At 42.9% G+C, this 21,754-nt stretch overlaps 2 protein-coding genes across 2 annotated transcripts; both read right to left on the reverse strand.

Annotated features, from left to right (window-relative positions):
* Window positions 1-66: 66 nt before the first annotated feature.
* On the reverse strand, window positions 67-19,434 carry LOC136424587 (uncharacterized). Its single transcript, XM_066413200.1, has 5 exons — window positions 19,377-19,434; window positions 3,668-3,926; window positions 2,626-2,743; window positions 1,626-1,870; window positions 67-678 (listed from the first exon to the last, which is right to left on the reverse strand). Exons 2-5 carry the CDS (start codon window positions 3,923-3,925, stop codon window positions 67-69), a joined length of 1,233 nt encoding a protein of 410 aa, XP_066269297.1. The 5' UTR covers window position 3,926; window positions 19,377-19,434.
* Window positions 14,845-19,034, reverse strand: LOC136424172 (uncharacterized). The gene is made up of 4 exons (XM_066412675.1): window positions 18,708-19,034; window positions 17,773-17,890; window positions 16,969-17,213; window positions 14,845-16,336 (listed from the first exon to the last, which is right to left on the reverse strand). The coding sequence occupies exons 1-4, from the start codon at window positions 19,023-19,025 to the stop codon at window positions 15,725-15,727; spliced, it is 1,293 nt and encodes a 430-aa protein (XP_066268772.1). The 5' UTR covers window positions 19,026-19,034; the 3' UTR covers window positions 14,845-15,724.
* Window positions 19,435-21,754: the final 2,320 nt, after the last annotated feature.

Here is a 21,754-nt window from a genome sequence, read left to right on the forward strand (position 1 = left end):
AATCTATAACAATATTCCCAGTACAGTACATAAAAAGTATAGTATAGAATTGACTAAGCTATCACATCAGGTTTTAATGATGGTTCCCTTGATCAGAAAATCTGGTTCCTTGATCCCCGCACCAGTTTGATCCAGGATAGCTGACATCATGCCCCGTTCCCAACCCCCAAACCAACTGGACCTCCCCCCTGGCCCCCTCCCCTGAACTGCATGCCCCTTCTGGCTATTCACTCCAAACACCTTCCTGATCTTTTCTTTGACACTCTGGTGATCATAAGTAATGCCAAGATTTTCCATCACCTTGAGCACCATATCCTCTTTGAGCCCAATCAATTCTTCATACCTTAAGATGGCGTAAGGGCTTGCACAATTCTCCGTGAGATCTTGCACCTTCTTTACAAATGAAACCCAAGTGCTGACGCAAAACCAAACGTACCCGTGTGGCACATATAGAGAACCGAACTTGACATAGTCAAAGTAGGGTAAGAGTGACTTATCTATCCTGTTCTGGAGAGCCCAAGTGTCCAGTCTAAGGGTCGACTGTAGCCAGTATTTCCAGTAGCTGCCTCCAGTCATCTGATAGGCCATAGAGTCGAAGTAGCCAGCAAGGCCCCGATAGAGAAAGATGTTCACTGCATCCGGTATGGATTCCTGCAGGAGGTCCACTAGAGAAAAAGCCTGGAGAAAACCAGATATCAAAACCAGATGTTCCGCTGCAGTACCATAACAAGTTGCTAGGGGGCCCAAAATCTAATCATCAATACCCAAACACATACCAAATATCAAGAACATCCATCAAGCCATTCTCGAGTTATCGTGTTCACAGACACATGCACCTAAAATCAATTTGTTGGCAAAGGTAATAAGAAGTTGTGACAGTACAATGTTTGATGACACGATTCCTAAACTTGCAACAAATTTAAAGAGGGTTTCAAGCAAGATTCTGGAAATTGTTCGGAATTATATGTCAGTGGAATCATGGCAAAGATACAATACTTTCAATAGCACATGGGTTGCACAACTTAGTGCAATCACTACAGCAGGGGGCTAGTCCACTCTTAGTTGTGTGTGTTCACTGTTCATCTGCCGTACTCTTTCCCAAATACCGAGTGCAACTACAGAAAGCAGTATGTATTGGTATGGCTTGGCTTAGATCAAACCTTTTAAAGCCTTTTTAATTTGGTGTAATTTGGCCGGGATCAACCTTACTGAATGCAAGGCAAACATTCTGCTCACTCGGCCATTGCGCTGGTCCCAGGTGGGGTCAAGTAAAAGGAATTGACCAACCAAACTTGAAAGTTCTATTTTAGCAGAAATCATTTTGGATCATAGTTGAACTGTGAATTTCCCATTCCTTGACAAAGATTGGACTTAATCACTGGAGAATCTGGTTGATTCCTAATCTCCAAGCAGATCTACACGGGGCGCGAAAATCGTATATACTAGCCAGAGAAGCTCCAGTCAGCCAGATAAGCTCCAGTCAGCTTATGGGGCTGACTGGGGCTTATCTGGCTAGCATATACGATTTTCGCGCCCCGTGTAGATCTGCTTGGAGATTAGCTGATTCCAATTCTTTTGTGTTGGAGATTACTCAAGTTCAACTTTGATTCAGAGTCAGTACCAACCGGTCCACGCGGTTTGTGGCAGACGACTGTCCTGGAAGGGTCTTGCTTGAAGAGAGTGAAATTGAGGAGGATGTTGCTGCATCTGATGACGTCTCTCAGCATCTCTCTATCCTCCTCTGACATCCCCGCTGGACCGGATGTAGGGATGAACGTACCCAGGGAGGTAAGGATGTCAGGTTCGGACAAGCCGTGCACGATGCCTGTCGCCTCCAGCGCCCTGGTCAGCAGTGTGGACCCGCAACGCACTGCGTTAGAAACAAGTGCCACCAAAGAATAAGAACCACAGCACGTCAAGGTCAAAAGATACAAAAACGGAAGTTCTACTGCAGTACCAAGATCACATACCAGAGGGCCCAAAATCGACCTTGAATTTTGGCTTCCCAACACCCGCCCACATACTAAATATCGTTGTAATCCATCAGCAGCTTCTTGAGTTATGCTGACTATAGTAGTCCGGAAGCACACACACACACACAGACAGACACACCCAAAACTAAATCTCCATTTTTCATGGAGATAATAAGGTTGGACTGTAAAGACGTAAAGGTAATTGTAAAGATAGCCTTTCTGAGGCTATAGGGGCAATAGGTTGTTTTACACTGTGTTTGGGACACGGTATTAAAAAATCCGCCGCCCACCCCTCTCCTTTTACCGCTCTTTACCTCCCCAACCGAAGTCAGGTACCTATTTTCACACCTGGATGGAGTGAGGAAACTGCCTTTTACAGGTGCACGATATCGTTGGCATGTCAGGGGATTCGAACCCAGGGCCAAACATCTTAACCGTTGCGTCAACACGACGCCCCACATTAGAAATACACGTGCACAAATGTCTACATACTTGGTGCTGAACGCCATGCATTTAGGAACAAACAGAGGTAAACACATCTGTACCTGGAGCTAAACACCATCCCACACCTTTTAGAAAACAATAGCCACTTCCTGAATTCATTGATTTTCCTTTTCTTTAGTCAGTCAGATAGTTCAACGAAGGTGCCTACTTATATGGTGTAGAAATATCGTTTTGATGTGGGAAACGTCGTCTGCAACCTCTGCAGCCACGTCCGCTAAGTCCGTGAGCGGGAGCACAAGCAGCTCGGTTGCACTGCGCCGCAAAACCTGGACATTTGGGGAAGAAATGAGCATAAAGTGTGAACAAACAACGTTAAACCCACCTGAACTAGTAACTAGGTTGCGTGTGGTGCGCGTGATGCACGTTGTCTATTTTACAATGAAACAGTGACTATACGATCACAGCAAGTAGCGAAAGGATCTACCCTGTATCTGCTTACGACATTCAGCGATGCCATTAATTATAGGGGTGCAATAAAGATATTGCATTGACGATAAAACCAGTTACGGTGTAGCAAGACATCGTGCATCACCAGGCTCAACCTGGCAAACTATTTGCCAAGTTACACACCAATGCGACGACGGGAACGTGAACATGCAAACAAAAGCATTTCCAATACTCCCGTCAGGAAGTCATCCTCCTTCCCGGAGTAATAACGGAAACGGCCGGGGGATGGGATAGACTTCCTCATGACCTTTGACCAATTGCTGCCGTTACATGCCGCACCTTTATTTGTTAACTATTTATATAAATAGTGAACTACTACTGAAACACAACTTACTTTACGTCGATTATGTCTTCATAATAGGTAATGCCACGTTCTTGTGACCCTAGCATTTTATTGCCCCCGGTCTGCTATCAACCTAAGTATTCAGATTGTTCTAAGTTTGACGAAAGTTTAGTCACAAATTAGCCTTGAAATATGCAATGTGATACCTAAAATAGTTCCGTTTAGTTATCACAGTGACTGTAGATTATATTTGATATAATAAAGTAGTAATTAGAACTGTGGAATAATACACCTAGATTGTTAATTATGTTATCTGTACATTGCCATACATTGTCACCGTTGCAATTGTTGTGCAAATAAAATCATTCTTATAACGTAAGGAATGCACTGTGAAAACTAGAAGGACCATGACAAAAAGGTGTAGAAAACTTTACATCTGCGTCAAGTGATTTTATCTTACCTCTCTCAAAAAGGGGGATTCCTTCAGGTCGGTTCCCTCCTTCGGCCTGACCAATACGAGAGCTCCTAACTGGCGGTCCACACAGAGGACGTAATAGTCGCCGCCATGCTCCCTGAAAAACCTGCCCGGATTGGCTACTGCCGTTTTGTCGCTAAGGAGGTCGAAGTCATCGATGTTGTTCGGCCTGTTATGAACTGAGAATCCCTCAGTCGAATTCTGGAAGATACTTTTGCACTTCGCTTTGCAAAGGTACGCCATTCTGTGTGAACACGCAAAGGGAAAATTGTCACCCTATTTACTTAAGTATTACTTAATGTTTGAACTTTAAAAGTTCATAAGAAACAAGAGTTCCAAGACCTCATATCTCCATGAACAATTCTATTCATGCAAATGACATACACATTTGCATAAAATATGCTTGGACATAAACACCTTTTCTAACTTACACATGTTGCAATATTGACAGGCCTATGATTTATGAATTAGATGCATTATGGTGTTTTGCATTAATTATGCAAATTAGGAATTTATTTGCATGATTGGTATCTGTTGATGCTTCAGTTTCCATAAACTACATATGTTACATGTATTAGAGTCTGATAATGGAAAACACTGCAAATATAGATTTTCCTCATTAGCTATGCAAATCAAGTCCCAACTAGCATAATTTGCACTTCAGTGTGTATGTCTCTATCTACGCTACCTGCATATTAGATATCATGGAAATCCGTTGTTCCTTTGTTCAGTTATTCTCCTTAGAAGATTTTCACGAAAACGCCCCTGCAGTTCCAGAGGAAGCTGCTAGGGGGCCCAGATCTACACCACTTCTTTATTACATCACAAGCTATCTGCCACCCAAAAATCAAGACCACAGCACGTCCACGTCAAAAGATACAAAAATTGAAGTTCTGCTGCAGTACCAAGGTCACATACCAGGGGGCCCAAAATCGACCTTGAACTTTGGCTTCACAACACCTGCCCACATACCAAATATCATCGTAATCCATCAAGAGGTTCCTGAGTTATACTGACTACAGTAGTGCGGAAACACAAACAGACAGACAAATAGACAAACAAACACACACACAGACACACCCAAAACTATATCTCCATTTTTCATGAAGATAAAAAACGGACAAGACTTGTGGTTTGCATACAACTGAAAACCTTTTAACTGAAGGCACAACAAAAAAGCTGGCGCTTTACCTTCGCAACTAGACACCGGCAGACCGAGCACTGAAGGTGTCATGTGAGAAAGATACAAATAAAAATAGCAATGTAGACATTATCAAATGCTCACGTGCACAATCCGTTTTCCACAGTAGACGACTAGGCTCTACCAGCCTATGCGGGTCGCTGGGAAAATAGCAGAAATTTGGCCAAAATATCTAATCAATTGTATAAAGGGAGTCGGCTACGGAGAGGGTCAAATATGCCCCTGCGAATGTAACCCTCCATGTCCAAAGTCCCCCGTCAAATGTTCTCCCTAGAGCCGTCGCGGATAGTCTGGTAGAAACTAGTAGACGACCTCTATTAAGTACTTCGGATGTCAAGGCATATACTTACTAGTATAAAGATATAAGCCTACATGACAAATATGCATGACATTGTATGGACGGCATGAATAATGATAAAGAATCGGCATCAAACCCACCTTTGGATGCAAGTGAACAGGAGAGTCCTGATCTTGAAATGAACTCAACTTGTGCGGTTAATTCTTAACTTTTGTCACAGGTGCGCAGCAAGTATCGTGGCGTCATGTTTGCACAATGGTTAGGGAGTTCGGCTTAGAACCAAGGTACGATCCTAACGAGCCTGTCTAGTACAAAGGTCACCATCATCGGTGCTCGTGTGCAGTGATTTAAGTCTTTTGTTTTCACATAGCCTTTATATTTCGTGTATTTCGCCTCCATCTTAATACAATAGTGGCCACATTGTCCTAGAATTGTGGCAAATACGTGAATACATGGTGTTGAGTACTAGGTGTTGAGAGCAAAGGTCTGTTTCCACCGAAATGCACGGGCCAATTTGACATTCAATATTACCGGGGTAGTTGGAAACGGGTTCAACTTGAAGTGTTTGGGTACGTCTATTGGAAATATACGGGTACACATAGTAGTTGATAAGGAGAACAGTATGTAAAGCTAGTGGTTTTAAATCAGCAACACTATGTGTTCTGATAGCACAGCATCAGTAATTTGTTTGTATACATATAGTCAACCACTTTTATGAATTGATATGCTATTCCAGCACATGTATAGGAGTAGGCATTTCATCAATTAAATAGTTTTTTTCTTGCGTTGTGTCCTTTCCTTAGAAGGAACGTAAGTCTTTTGTTCTCACTTAACCTTCATATTTCATGTATTTCGTTTATACTCTGGTACAAGCGTGGCCACATTGTCCTAGAGTGGGAGCAAATATATGTACTCGTAGTTCGAGAGCAAAAGTCTTTTTTCTACTTAACGGTGCTGTATATTTGTATATAAATGATTTAGGCTTGATATTGTATTTTTTTTAATGTGGAAGGATTATTGAAAATCTTATGACAACAAGAGCAACACACCGTACAAACAACTGCTTTGTCAACAATTGTTGATAAATAAACAATTCAAAAACAGACGTCTCCTTTTTTATCATACATTTACTTTTGCAGGACATGTGAAGTACAAAAATTCAAATTAACTTCTGTATCTGTCTATAAAGCCAGTATAATCGCCCTTCGGCGTAACCATCAGCTTTCTCATTCAAACCATCGTAACTAACTATCTTATATTGATATATGGTAACCATAGTAGAACTAACATATATTTACATTCTCATTTTTCAACAAGTTGAAAACCAAAACCATTGTTCACGAGTTCGAGTGCAAAACAAAGACAGCCTAGTAACAAGATATAATATACATGTATAACATATTTGCATTTAAACAACAATAATGTACTCTAATACACAAATCTATTATAAAAACTTTTCTGAATGCTTGAAACGCAATAGTTTTCTGTATGTGGATAAGACTCTATTGCATGACCTAGAATATCATAGAAAAAGCTTTTATGATATAAAAAGACAAAAAACTCCAATAAACATCGCGATGGGAAGAAAACTACCCCGGATTTACGGATAAGGGTTAACGTTTTCCAGGCTCCTAAAACAGTTCCTTTTTACATTCTCATTTGATTTATTAAACTGCAGCGTCTTGTATTTCTGGATGTGCCGGCATTTCTGGAAGTTCTTGCTCCATGTTTTGAACTAGTTCCTCAGGTTGCCTTGGTCGGGGCATGACGTACACCAGCCGTTCCCAAAACCGTTCGTCTCCCCACTTCAAGTACGTTTTCGTCTTAAGGTAATGTTTGATATCAGGAGGGGCGTCGTCTACAGGTATATCCTCTAAAACAATCATGATCAAACGATTGGCTCGATCCCGCAAAACCTGGGCATGCGCCGCTTGAAATTCCAGTTGGCACCAATCGCTGTCCATGAAGTTCCTGGAGACAACAACGATGGTTCGCCTGCTCTCCTCAACAGCGTTCAGGATGTTCTCAGCGATGGGAACACCAGGGATAAAGTCACGGTGGTGAAGACAGACTCGGAACGGAGGCTCCCTGTTCTCAAGGCCTGGTAGAATGTGCTGAAGGATAAAGTCAAGGTCATGTTTACTGTAGGATAAGAAAGCGTCGTAAGGTTTGTCCATGTCTTCCTGTTCTTCTCTGAACCGCCATCCGTACCGTGCATAGAGGTAAACTTGTAGCTCTTTCTTCCTCTTATACAGTACTATTCCAACTACTATTAGCAAAGAAAGGAAAACAACCACAACAGAGAGGCCAATGGTCATTCTACTCTTTCTCTCTGCGTTTGCAAGATCGCAACCAAGGTTATTTGACGAAAGAGTGCGAACATTTTCTTGGACTTCGTTTTGATCATGTGTACATGTGATATTTTTCTTCTTCAGAATCGATTCTTTGTTCCGCATCCAGTATTTCAGCCACAGAATGTCACAGCCGCATCGAAATCTGTTTCCAAGTAAGGACAAGTGCTGTAAGTTCGTTGAAGCAGAGAACAAGTTGTTGGGCAGGGCTTTCAATAGGTTGTTGTCCAAATTCAATACTTTTAATAATGGTAAATGACGAAAAGCGTCCCTTTGAACAGCCCTAACCCCAGATCTGTTCAGGTACAATTCTTGTAGATTTTCTAGATGCCCGAACTCATTTCCGGTAATTTCATCAATGTTATTCCCGTCCAAATAGAGAATTTCCAATAATGGAATGTGGCTAAATGCAATTGATTCTATCTTTGTAATGTTGTTATTGCTGAGATACAACTCCCTGGTTAGCGGAGCTTCCATGAAGGCAGTTTGCTGAATTCTTATAACGTTGTTCCGCCCAAAGCGGAGGATCGTTGCTGAGTTTGGAATCCCGTTGGGTAAGGCGGAAATGTTCCGTCCTGAGCAGTCGACAAGTTCATTCCAAGGGGAAATAGTAGAATTGTGTTCTCCTTGAACCATGCAATCACAAGTTGAAGGACAGTCGGAGGAATCCCACTTATGACACCATGTTTGAGATGGGCTGAGATCTACGAGTTTTATTCCCCGTAGGTTTTCAGGATCATGGCATGCTAGCTCTTCAAAGTCTGTATTGGCGTATAAAACTCCTCTTTGGGCGATTTTAATGTTTTGTAAGATCTCATACATCATGCAATTGCATATGACGGGGTTGTGGCGCATTGAAAGAAATAACTGGTGATGCCGGCCGATTTTGGCGAATCTAAAGGGATCAGATATGTCTATGACAATCCTAGGCAAACTGAAAAAGCTGAATTTGTCAAGGTGAAACGGAAGCGATTGAAGTCTGTTCCAACGCAAATCTAGTAGGAGTGTGAGTTGCACCAATGTGATCGCACTTATATCAAAGTAAGAGTTTGAGGCATACACTGTCGTTATTGCGTTGTGTGACAGATTAAGAGTGACCGTTGTCTCAGCTACTGCTAGAGTTGGCAAAATGGATGCGTCTAGATTTGATATGTTGTTGAATGAAATATCAATATATTCACAATATGAAGACGAAAACCCCGAAAGAAGGCCTTCGACAGACGTCAGATAGTTATTATGGAGTGATATCCATCTTAACGTCACAAGAGGCCGAAAAACATCGTTGGGAATGTCAGCGAAACGGTTGTAGCCGAGATTTAAAGATGTTAGAAGGGGTAAAGCAAGAAACAATTTCTCCGACAGCGACTCTAGGAAATTTCCCTTAAGATTCAGCAAACGCAATGCTGCTAGATTGTCAAAGAGTGGAGCTCCTACGTGTGAAAGGTTGTTATAGCTTAGGTCCAACGACGTTAGCGACTGTAACCCTTCAAATCCACCCTCTTCGATTGTGGATACGAGTCCCAGCGATAGAACCAATTGTTCAAGCCTACCAAGATGTCTGAACGTTCCATTTTGTATCGTCTGAATGCTATGGTTGTGTAAATCAAGTGTCCTGAGGTTCGACAGGCCAGCAAACGCACTTGGATATATGAACTGGAGAGACCCCCTATATGGATACAGTTGACCAACGTGCCCCGGTAATGTATCATTTCTACTTGGACCCATGTCGGAAAGCACTAGGATGCTCAGTTCTGGTAAGGCTTTGAAGGGGGAACCATCCAAAGTATCTATGAGGTTACCTCTCATATAAAGATTTTTGAGACTTTGCATCATGACAAGAGAGTCAGATAAGTTGTATATTCCATTGGCTGACATGTCAAGTGATCTAAGATTTGGTATATTGTTGAAATACTCGAACTTTAATTCGGGTATGTTATTGTAAGAAAGGTCAAGTTCCTCTAAGTTCTTAAGAGGAGTTTTCTCGTTCGTTTGGTGGTAGATGGCCTCCGGAAATGTGTCCAGGTAGAGCCATTGAAGAGTTAATTTCTGTAATTGTGGTAAGGACGAAAAAAGCTCCGGGTCCAACCTCACTGGATTTAAGAATTTCTTTCCCACTGAGTGCTCAGTGTATTGATCATAATCACCGGTGTATAGCGAAACGACGTTTGCTAGATTTAGAAAATCAATATGTGTCAATCCATGCAACACTTCCTTTGTTATCTCCTCTTCAAAACAATCCCACAGCCGCAGTGTCTTGATGAACGATGGTAGACTGTCAAAAACAGAAAAATTGTAGCGGCTGGTTTTATATATACACAAAACGTACAGCTGGGTGGTTGTTTTATCAAAGAAGTCCACTTCAGCGATGGGTAAGGTAGTTATTCGTGAACACTTACAGTAGTATTGTTGAAGTGAAGCTTGACGTGAGCACCCGTAAAATTGACCGCGACCGACAACTACGTCGCCCGGGCTGCTGACAGTAGGTCGCCTGTTCAATGACGTAACCGGGGCGACGCTAGCGTTGTCATGGTAGAAGATACCGACTAATATGAAGACCAAAAATACCCTCATGTCTTCAGGTGGAAGCTAGCTGTGGTTCAGGTGATCTGTGGTAAGATACAAGACGATTTCGATAATTCATGGTATGTTTCAATTAGAGGTGAGTGTCAAAAAGATAAAGTAACCCAGCGTAGCCTTGATTGACGTACTTCACAGCTATTTGACCAGGGTAGTAGTGTCTACCTCAGATGCTGGTATGTTGATCTGGACGTTTCAAGGTCGATCTTGATCTGTTAATTGACATGTTAACACATTATGCACATACTAATTGTATTTGGCTCTTCCAACTAGTCATGCAACCAAGGAGGTCAAAATAAGAAACCAACTGAAGGAGCTTATTCTAACCTCATTGAGGCAATAAAGTGTCGGTCGACGTTGACTGTTTACTGCTAAACATTCGCCCTACTAGTCTTGCTGTGTGTCACAGCCGCTTTATGTACACATGCCCTTGAGGAAAAATACTTGTCAACCCCGTGTAAGGCGACTACTCTAAGGACCGGGCAAATACGGTTGCTGTAGACAGGTGGTCTCAATTAAATTACGTAGTAGTTGGGCGAACTGCGTATACGTAGTCATGTAGTTGGATTTTGAACAGCGTAGCCGAAAACCATACATGCAAGATACGTTAAAGTTCTTCCAACTACGGCACACTTGAATGAAATCAACAACAACAAGGTGGCATGAAGTACGTTCTTTTAAAATATACTATTTCTGCGAGGGACATTTCTTTTGCCTCAATGGCGTCGTTCTCCTGAATACTGATAATGTCCATTACATACCCCACTAATTTCCCCACCACACATGTATTTTCCACTCAAATGAACTACTTCTAGAATAGAATGTTACTAACTTTCGACCGTAACGCGTTGTATGTATTTGACAGAGAAAGTATTCGGTTATGGCAAGTCTATATCTGTCACTTATCATAGAAAACTTTCACAGATGCCGATTTGCATGCACTTTCTAGTATAAAAGAACTCACCTAACCTCACCTCACGAGTCCTTGAGAACTACTGAAGTTGAAATAACTTTCTACCGGCCGAAGCGAGACACAGCGAAACAAACCAAACAGGGACAAAAGACAAAATCCTCAGATATCTAGAATTTGCACAGGAAATATCTCCCTACCTGTTGGAGCAAATGGAAGGCGATGTTTTAATCTTACCCAATCTTGCCCAATCTTGCCCAATCTTGTAAATGTCGTCAAACTGGCCCTCAGTGACGCAGGTTAGTTAGCCTGGAGTGTTTATCTAATTATCTAATCATAATTAGCCCACCCGAGCGGACTGTGGCTCTACCGGTCGGCAACATGATAAATATCTCCCTAATGGCAGTTAGACAATTAAACGGCGATGTTAGAAATCTGGCACTAATGTGAAACGACGTCAAACTTGTCCTGTGACGCAGGTTAGTTAGCCTAGAGTGTCTATCGAATCATCTAATCATAATTAGCCCACCTCAATGGACATACCAGTGGTTGTACATGTCAGTTACATTAAGTTTTTGACGACGCCTGTGTGGCGACGCCTAATGGTATAGTGTTGTGTGCGGTTTGCAAGAATTCTAGGAATTGTACAGGCATGTGTCCACGGGAATCAGCATTTTCCTAAGTGCTGAATGACGTTCACACTACAACACTTGTTGCTGGTGTTACGGTTCCATTTATTCATATTGTTCTTGTCACTAAATTGACATTCACACTATGACACTTGTCTCTGACCGCTATTGTTCACATTTTTGGTGGTATCTTTGGTACTGAATACCATTCACATCATAATACTTGTCTCTGGTGTTACCATTCTATTCATTAATGCCATCCTTTGCACTGAATGGTATTTACACTACAACAGCTGTCTCAAAATGTTTTCACACTATTGGTACTGTATCTGTATCTGTATCTGTATCTATATAGCCGGTATAACCGCCATCAGGCGTAACACACCAGCTTCGCAGGCACGCGGCGCGGCAGCAGCTGGTCATATTACACCGAACGGTCTGTTACACCTAGTCTTTGCATATCTGACTGCAACCGTTCTTTAAAGCTACTTAGTGATGAAGCTCCTACAGTACTTGATGACAACGAGTTCCATTCTACTATGGTTCTCGGGAAATACGAATTTTTGAACACGTCAATCCTTGGCTGATAACTCTGGTACTTAAAAGCATGACTATTTCTGGTCCTCTTCTGAGCTGGCATTAGATACTTATCAGTCGGTACGTCCACAAGTTTATTAGTCATCTTGTACATCATGCAAAGTCTGGACATTGTTCTCCTGTCCTCAAGTGACATCCATTGCAGGTCTGCTTTCATTTTTGTTACACTGGCGCCCCTTTCATAGTTGTTCGTGCAGAATCTGGCAGCTTGGTTCTGCACCCTCTCGAGTTTATCTATATCCTTCTTTGTGTATGGATCCCAAACTGTTGCAGCATATTCAAGGTTTGGTCTTACTAGAGACGTGTATGCAAGTGATTTTACCTTTGCTGGGCATGCCCACAAATTACGTTTGATCACTCCCAATGTCTGTTTAGCCTTCAGTTAGTTGTTACTTTGTTGATATGGGTGTTCCACTTTAGCCCCGTTGTTAATGTAACGCCTAGGTACGGGTGGCTCTTTGCTGTTGCTAGAGCCTGTCCACAGAACTGGTAGGTGGTTACAATTGGGTTTCGTTTGTTTGTTATATGCATGATGTAACATTTTTCCGGATTAAACTGCATTAGCCATCTGCTTTGCCATTCTTCGAGTGTGTTCAAATCTTCTTGCAAAAGCTGTGAATCACTCTGTGTGGACAACTCTATATATAACAGGCAGTCATCGGCAAATAACCTAACATTTGAATCAAGCTGGTCTGGTAAGTCATTTATGTACAGGAGGAAGAGTAACGGTCCCAGAACAGTTCCCTGTGGTACGCCTGACGCAACTCTAACTGGAGCTGAGGCCTTGCCTTCTACCACTACCGTCTGTTCCCTATTGGTCAAGAAAGCCTTCAACCAATTTAGTGTGGTGCCTTGAATTCCGTAGTGCTCTAGTTTAGTGATGAGTCTGCTATGTGGGACTTTATCGAAAGCTTTAGTAAAATCAAGAATTGCTAGATCTACCTGTTTTTTACTGTTCAGTGCGCCAGCTATGTCGTGAGCTGTCAATATAAGCTGTGTTTCTGTGGATCGCTTTGCTCTGAATCCATGTTGGTAGTCAGTCAATATGTTGAAACTTTCTAAGTGTTTCATGACATGACTATGGATAATGTGTTCAAGTAGTTTGCAGGATATACAGGTCAGTGATACAGGTCGGTAGTTGCCGGGGACAGCTCTATCTCCCTTTTTAAAAATGGCACATATATTTGCATCCCTCCAGTCTTTGGGAATTTCTCCTGTGTCTAACGAGTGTTGGAAAATATTGGTTAACACAGGTGCTATTTCGGTGGCTGTCATTTTGAGGAACCAAGGAGGTATTTGGTCTGGACCAGATGCTTTAGATGGATTGAGACCTTGGAGCATTTTTTCGACACCATTAGGGGAAATCACTATGTGTTCCATGGGAGGGGTACAGGGCTGTCCGAGAGTTGGCATGTTTGTTGTGTCTTCCTCCGTGAACACACTTTTAAACTGTGAACTGAGTGCCTCTGCTTTTTTCTCGCTATCACTGACAATGGAATTACCAATCTTTAGAGGGGCTACGCCGACAAGGTCTCTTCTTAGGCCTTTTATGTATGACCAGAATGTTTTGGGTTTGTCAATTATGGCTTCCCCCAGTATGTCTGCCACATATTTTGAATGTGCTGCTCTTATGCTTTTCTGTACGCCCTTCTTAACTCTCTTGTATTTGTTCATGTCTTCCTCTCGCCCTGTTCTCTTAGCTTTGTTGTAAAGACGTTGTTTCTTACGACAATGCCTTCTTAGGTTTCTGTTGAACCAAGGCAGGTTGTATCTGCTTGATGTTGTTTTACTAGGGATGTGCAAGTTCATCGTGTGCTTTATTTTGTCTTTAAAATCATCCCACTTCTGTGTCACGGACATATCCTCGGTTCGTTTGTTAAAGTTCGTTGCATAATCACTTAGGTCACTCTTGATGGCCGGTTCATCAGCTTTAGTTCGAATGTACACTTTTCTCTTGGGTTTCCTGTTTTGTTTGGGTGCAAGGTTGACATCCACCAATACCATGTCGTGGTCACTTATTCCAGGAACTACTGTGGTCTTTTCGATTATGTTTGGGTTATTAACTAAGACCAGGTCCAAGAGATTACCATTCCTAGTGGGCTCTTGAACTGTTTGGAATAACCCATGGTTATCCACTAAGTGCAGTAGCTTCTGTGCCTGTCCTGAATTGCTCTGAGTGTTATCTGTAGTGATAGCATCCCAATTTATACCAGGTGTGTTAAAGTCTCCAAGGATGATCACGTTGTCAGAGTTAATTTTAGGTCCCATCTTACTTATGGACTTGTCCAGTTCATCCAGGCTATTGCCCTGGTCCGATGGAGGTCTATAGTATGTACCAATGTACTACTATATACATGGGCCTGAAAGCCATTCACATTAAAACACTTGTCATTTCAGGTACGGTTTACACTATTAGTGCTGTCCTTAGTGCTGAATGGCATTTACAATACAATAATTGTCTCTGATGTTACTGGTCAAACTACCGAAGCTGTTCTGAATGACGTTCGCACTGCAACACTTGTCTCAGACCGTTATTGTTCACACTATTGGTACTATCCTTGGTCCTGAATGCCATTCACATTTCAACACCTTTCTCTAATATGCTGCAACGGTTCGATATATTTATGTTGTTCTCGGTCCTGAATTCCATTCAGATTACAACACATTTCAGGTACGGTTTACACTGTTAGTGCTGTCCTTAGTGCTGAATGACATTTAAAATACAACAATTGTCACTGATGTTACTGTTCATAAAATCAAAATCGATGGTTCTGAAAGAAGCTTAATAGTACATTCTTGTACCCTCCTGGCATACTCCGGCAACACTGCTAAATTACAAGTCTCCACAATCCACGGAATGAATATCAATAGGTACATTGTGATTAATTCAAACCACCCTGAGTGTTTGGGTTGTTTCGTGACTTTCAAATGATCTACAAATTCATCTAACGATCTTTCAATAACAATTACATTTAGATGATCTCAGAGACCAATTATGATTTTCTTTGTCACCCATCGCTTTCGAAACAGTCTCCTTCTGTGAAAACTAGGATTTAATCATGGTGTTTCCTTATTTACGTACAGGGAATTTAGCTGTAAAGCAGTCGGCCCTGAGCCATAACAATTTTGAGCATTACAATTTACAACTGGATACAGAAATGGACAGCGCATAACAATCTATAACAATATCCAAACCACAGCACATCAAAACTATTGTATTAACCCCTTGTCCTGATGTTATCTAAAGAATTTATTTCATCAATTTCATTTCTTACTTAGGTCAATTTCCTTGAAGTCTTTCTGCGCTGCTATGGCATAGTTACTTCCACATTCGGTGTGATTCGCTGCGGTGTGATGCGTTCAGTTGGAAAATACCCCCAACCCGTACATATACAGGACCCACATACAGGCTCTGTAATGTGCAACCCCTGTATATAGGGGTCCCGCATGACAAGGGTTGAAATGACTAAGGGATCACATCAAGTTTCAATGATGGTTCCCTTGATCAGAAAATCTGGTTCCTTGATCCCCCGGCCAGTCTGATCCAGGATAGCTGACATCATGCTCCGTTCCCAGCCCCCAACCCAGCTGGTTCTCCCCCCTGGCCCCCTCCCCTGAAAAGCATGTCCCTTCTGGCTATTCACTCCAAACACCTTCCTGATCTTTTCTTTGACACTCTGGTGATCATAAGTAATGCCAAGATTTTCCATCACCTTGAGCACCATCTCCTCTTTGAGCACAATCAATTCTTCATACCTTAAGATGGCATTGGGACTTGCACAATTCTCTGTGAGATCTTGCACCTTCTTTACAAAGAAAAGCCAAGTGCAGACACAAAACCAGAGGTACCCGTGTGGCACAGATAGAGAGCCGAACTTGACATAGTCAAAGTAGGGTAAGAGTGACTTATCTATCCTGCTCTGGACAGCCCAAGTGTCCAGTCTAAGGGTCGACTGTAGCCAGTATTTCCAGTAGCTGCCGCCAGTCATCTGATAGGCGGTAGAGTCGAAGTAGCCAGCAAGGCCCCGATAGAGGAAGATGTTCACTGCGTCTGGTATGGCTTCCTGCAGGAGGTCCACTAGAGAAAAAGCCTGTGGACGTAGGAGAAAACCAGATATTGATTTGATTTATTCGACTGAAAGAAAAGGACAGCCAGGGCTACCCAACTGGCCGAAGGCTATTACAAAGGGTAAGCCTTGGGAACAGTATTCAAAGTTCAATACAAACTTTCACAAAGCACGTCAAACACACACAAAGAGGCGTACACAAAACACAAAGTTAAAATACATAGCAAAACCAGATGTTCCGCTGCAGTACAATAACAAGTTGCTTGGGGGCCCAACATCTAATCATTCTGCAGACTCATCAAGACCTACCCACATACCAAATATCCATCGAGGCATTCTCGTGTTATCATGTTTGCACACACACACACGCACGCACACACTCACACACACACACACACACACACACACACACACACACACGCATGCACACACACACACGCACGCACACGCACACACACACACACACACAAACATAACCTTCGTGAAGGTAATAAAAAAAACAATGACAGGCCAATATTTGAGGACACAAATCCTGAGCTTGCAACAGCTTTAAACAGAATTTCAGAGAAGATTCTTGAATTTAACATCAATGGATACCAACAAAGGATTGCAATGGGTTAACAACTGAGTTACGTATAGATATGTCTTGTACCAACCTGTCCTCGTGGTTTGTGGCAGACGACAGTCCTGGAAGGGTCTTGCTTGAAGAGAGTGAAGTTAAGGAGGATGTTGCTGCATCTGATGACGTCCCTCAGCATCTCTCTGTCCTCTTCTGACAGCCCGGCTGGACCAGATGTAGGAATGAACGTACCCAGGGAGGTAAGGATGTCAGGTTCGGACAAGCCGTGCACGATGCCTGTCGCCTCCAGGGCCCTGGTCAGCAGTGTGGACCCGCAACGCACTGCGATGGAAAAGCCCGTCACAAATCAGACTGAAACATTTAACGTATATTATGTGAGTATGCCACTTACGACCATATTTCTTTATTCATAGAATATACTAGTTTAGTATTCATTGTATTGTTTTGTCATTGTTGCCATATATTATGCCATGTACAATTGTCGAGCAATAAAGTTCATTTACTCATTCATTCATTCATTCATTCCAAAGTCTTTGACTTGGTACTGAACACCATGCATTCACGCACAAACCAAAAAAATATTTATACAACCAAGAATAAAGAATAAAGAATATACAACCAAGAAATCACGATCATGTCCAGAGCACGAGATATCAAAATCAGACGTTCCTCTAACTGTAGTACCGTAACAAGCTGCTAGGGGGCCCAAATGCCAATCATTTCAAGGTCTCATTCAAGGTCTCACCCCCATACCAAATATCGATACAATATCTGGAGGTGGTGCTGAGCACCATCCTCATGTACACAACTTTAAGAAAACAATCGCAGCATTTTTATTGGTTGTCCTTTTTTAGTCGTATAGCACAACGAAGGTGCCTACTTGTGTGGTGTAGAAATATCGTCTTGATGTGGGAAACGTCGTCTGCAACCTCCGCAGCCACGGCCGCTAAGTCCGTGAGTGGGAGCACAAGTAGTTCGGTTGCACTGCGCCGCAAAACCTGGACATTTGGGGAAGAAATGAGCATAAAGTGTGAACAAACAACGTTAAACCCACCTGAACTAGTAACTAGGTTGCGTGTGGTGCGCGTGATGCACGTTGTCCATTTTACAATGAAACAGTGACTATACGATCACGGCAAGTAGCGAAAGGATCTACCCTGTATCTGCTTACGACATTCAGCGATACCATTAATTATAGGGGTGCAATAAAGATATTGCATTGACGATAAAACCAGTTACGGTGTAACAAAGACACACCAATGTGACGAAGGGAACGTGACTTCTAGCTGCGAACATGCAAACAAAAGCATTTCCAATACTCCAGTCAGGATGTCATCCTCCTTCCCGGAGTAATGACGGAGACGGCGGGGGGATGGGATAGACTTTCTCATGACCTTTGGCCAATTGCTGTCGTCACATGTCACAAGTTTATTTGTTTACCCTTGTTATAGACAGTGAACTTCTTAACCCCAATTTACTTAACGTCGGCCATGTCTTCATAAAGGGTAATACTAGCATTTTATTCCCTGCACTAGATTAACATAAGTACGTATACAGACACTCAGATGGACCAGTACAGAATTCACTGTGACGATCGGTATTTGAAGAGCCATGCTACTCTCCAAGCAGAGGTTAGTGGAGAAGATTGTATTATTTTTATCATATGCCCCAATTTTTGTCCGCACTATCCACCGACCAACTTGATAAAAAGGTCACAATCTTCTCCACTAAAAAGCAATTTCTGATTGGAGAGTAAACCGTGCCAAAAGCGTGTAGAAAAACGGGTTATGTCTGCGTCAAGTAATTTCATTTTACCTCTCGCAAAAAGGGGGATTCCTTCAGGTCGGTTCCCTCCTTCGGCCTGACCAATACGAGAGCTCCTAACTGGCGGTCCGCACAGAAGACGTAATAGTCGCCGCCATGCTCCCTGAAAAACCTGCCCGGATTGGCTACTGCCGTTTTGTCGGTAAGGAGGTCGAAGTCATCGATGTTGTTTGGCCTGTTCTGAACTGACCATCCTTCAGTCGAATTCTGGAAGATACTTTTGCACTTGGCTTTGCAAAGATACGCCATTCTGTGTGAACACGTAGAAGGAAAAGCGTCACCCTGTTTACTTAAGTAAAGTTCAAACATTGAATAAGAAAAAAAACGGACAAAATTGTGGTTTGCATGAAGTTTTTACTGAAGGCATAACAAAAAGCTGGCGTTTTACTTTCGCAATCAGACACCGACTGACCGAGCAATAAACGTCTCATGTGAGGAAGATACAAGTAAAAGTACCAATGTAGACATTATCAAATTCTCACGTACACAATCACACAATCCGTTTTAATCTCTAGATTTTTCACAGTAGACGACATTTATTAAGTGCTTCGGATGTCAAGGTATATACTTAGTAATATAAAGATGTAAACCTAAATGACAGATATGCATGACATTGTATGTACGACATGAATAATGATAAAGAATCGGCATCAAACCTACCTATGGTCACAAGTGAACAGGAAAGTCGAGCTATCCTGATCTTGACATGAACTTTGCTCAGTGAAATACTGTTAATTTTTAACTTTTGTCACCAGTAGACAGCAAGCATTTTGGCGTCTTGCTGGCGCAACGTTAACGTTAACGGTTGGGGGGTTTGGCACAGAACCAAGTTTTTGATCTGTTACTGTTGCGCCCCCTTCAATTCGCAACACATCTCTGCAAGCTCCCGCCCGATTATCCTTCTACAAACTAGGCATGCGCATGGCTACTTTCCAAATATTGTTTCCTATTAGTGATTGGCTTCCTGAATTTAGCGTTCCTACTTACTCTCCAAGCAGAGGTTCGACGCTGGCTTGTCAATGACTTCTTTTAATGCGTTTTTGTCTGGCTTTCTATTTTTTCCCGTTTTCTTGGCTTGGCTACATAAAGCCACAGTTTGGCTTTGACAAAATAGAAAGCTCGATAGAAACTCCTAAAAAGACGTCAAAAATAAGCCAAAGTCGAACCTCTGCTTGGAGAGTAGGTCCTACCGAATTTAGCGAAAGCGTTGGCGGGAATCCCCCATGCTGGCCCTCGCCTTTTATCTTTGTCATATATGCATTGACCAATCAAAACTGGCAGGTATCAATCTGATCAGAAGAGATAACCACTCGTCAAAGTGCATATTTTAGACCAATGACAGGCCAGAATTCTCGCAATAGACCAATCGGGGATCAGTAATCCTAGGTAACAACATTTTTCACCTGTGGTGCGAACAATACTTTGCAGCTGTGGTGGGCAAACCTTTATCCGACTTGCCAGACAACTGCCTCGTCACTCACGGCCTAATCATCAGCTAGGAAGGACCGTGTCCGTTTCTTCTCACGGAAAGCGCACCGTAGGCCGAAATGTCTCTACGCGGCCAGGGAGCCAAGAGGCTCCGCAGAGAGACGCCAAACGTCACCGTAGCGTCCACGACAACATCCTCGGCATTAGCGCACCGATCCCGCCGTCTGACTAGCCGAGGTGCCCTCGAGAGAGCCTCCTGGTTCATATTGGAGGAGCTAGACTGCCCGCGCCCGTACGCGTGTTCTAGAGGTGAGCGCGACACACGGCTAGGCCGAAAATTGATAATGTCACCTGCTTCAGAACATTAAACGTATTTGGTTTCGCAATACTAGTGCTTTCTATTCATATGAACCACGGAAAACCAAGGAGGTTATCCTCCTTGGGAAAACCTTTTACGGTGTATTAATCATGAGATGTTTTCCTTTTATCCTAGGATTTCTTTGTCGAGTTATGTCCGCTTCCCCAAGATTGGTCTATTCATCACAATCGCGAAGACATCACAATCTTCTGAGGCGAACCCGTAAGCCGACATGTCTTGAGCCAGGAAGGGAGAGGTGCCAAGCGTCGCCGCAACGTCCATGACATCCTCACGGGCATCAGCGCACCAAGCCCGCCAACCGGCTGGCCGAGGAGCCGTCAAGATAATTTTCAGACTCATCTACCAGGAGACCCGCTGTGTTCTAAAGGTGAGACTGCCACGTGTGGCCAGCTCGAGAATCGATCATTAAAGCGTCTTTGGTTTCGCAGAGTTTTGCTCTATATTGATAAACCACTCGAAATGTCCTCGGTTGTATTTAGATATTGTTTTCCGATTATATGTCCGTTCCCCGAGGCCGCCAAAAGTTGTTTTGTGTACCTCAATGGTTTAGTATTATAGCGACGCCCTGTTGCAATAAGCCCATTCACGGTTGCGACTACGTATGTGCAGTGTCAAAGGTAAAGGCCCCTGAGACGTAAACAGAAACCGTCGGGGCGTTGTTATGCATATCTCTTCAGTCTAGATGAGAAATGTTTACAAGCCAGGGGCTTTGACCTTTGACACTGCACATGCGTAGTCGTGACCGTGAATGGGCTTATTGCATGCCATATTTTCACTTGCCGTGGGACGATGGTTAAGCCTTTTGTGTGTTGTTACAGCGGTGGTAAGCTCGAGGAAGCGATGCGTGCGTGCAACCTGACCCTGCTGTATGCAGACTACTAGAAGCCGTCAAGTCACTGCGTTCACCCTTGCCATGTTAACGTTGCACAAAGAACCGACCATTAGACTCGGCTGTACCATCATCAACGTGAGTAGATCTAAGCAACTTGAACATGGCCATCATTTTTTTTCACGTTTTTATTACAACGAAGCAAGCTTTGAAGGCATTAGTCTGACTCATCTTAGTTACAGCTGAGCCCGCCATATGGCGGATAAGCTAGTTCGGAGTTGCTACTACGCATGTGCAGTGTCAAAGGTGAAGGCCCCTGGCTTATAAACAGTGCTCGCCTCGACATTGTCTAGATTTGCATAACAACGCCCCGACGGGTTTTGTTCACGTCTCGAGGGCCTT

Source organism: Branchiostoma lanceolatum, chromosome 18 (genome assembly GCF_035083965.1).
Source record: "Branchiostoma lanceolatum isolate klBraLanc5 chromosome 18, klBraLanc5.hap2, whole genome shotgun sequence".
Classification (NCBI taxonomy): Eukaryota; Metazoa; Chordata; class Leptocardii; order Amphioxiformes; family Branchiostomatidae; genus Branchiostoma; species Branchiostoma lanceolatum.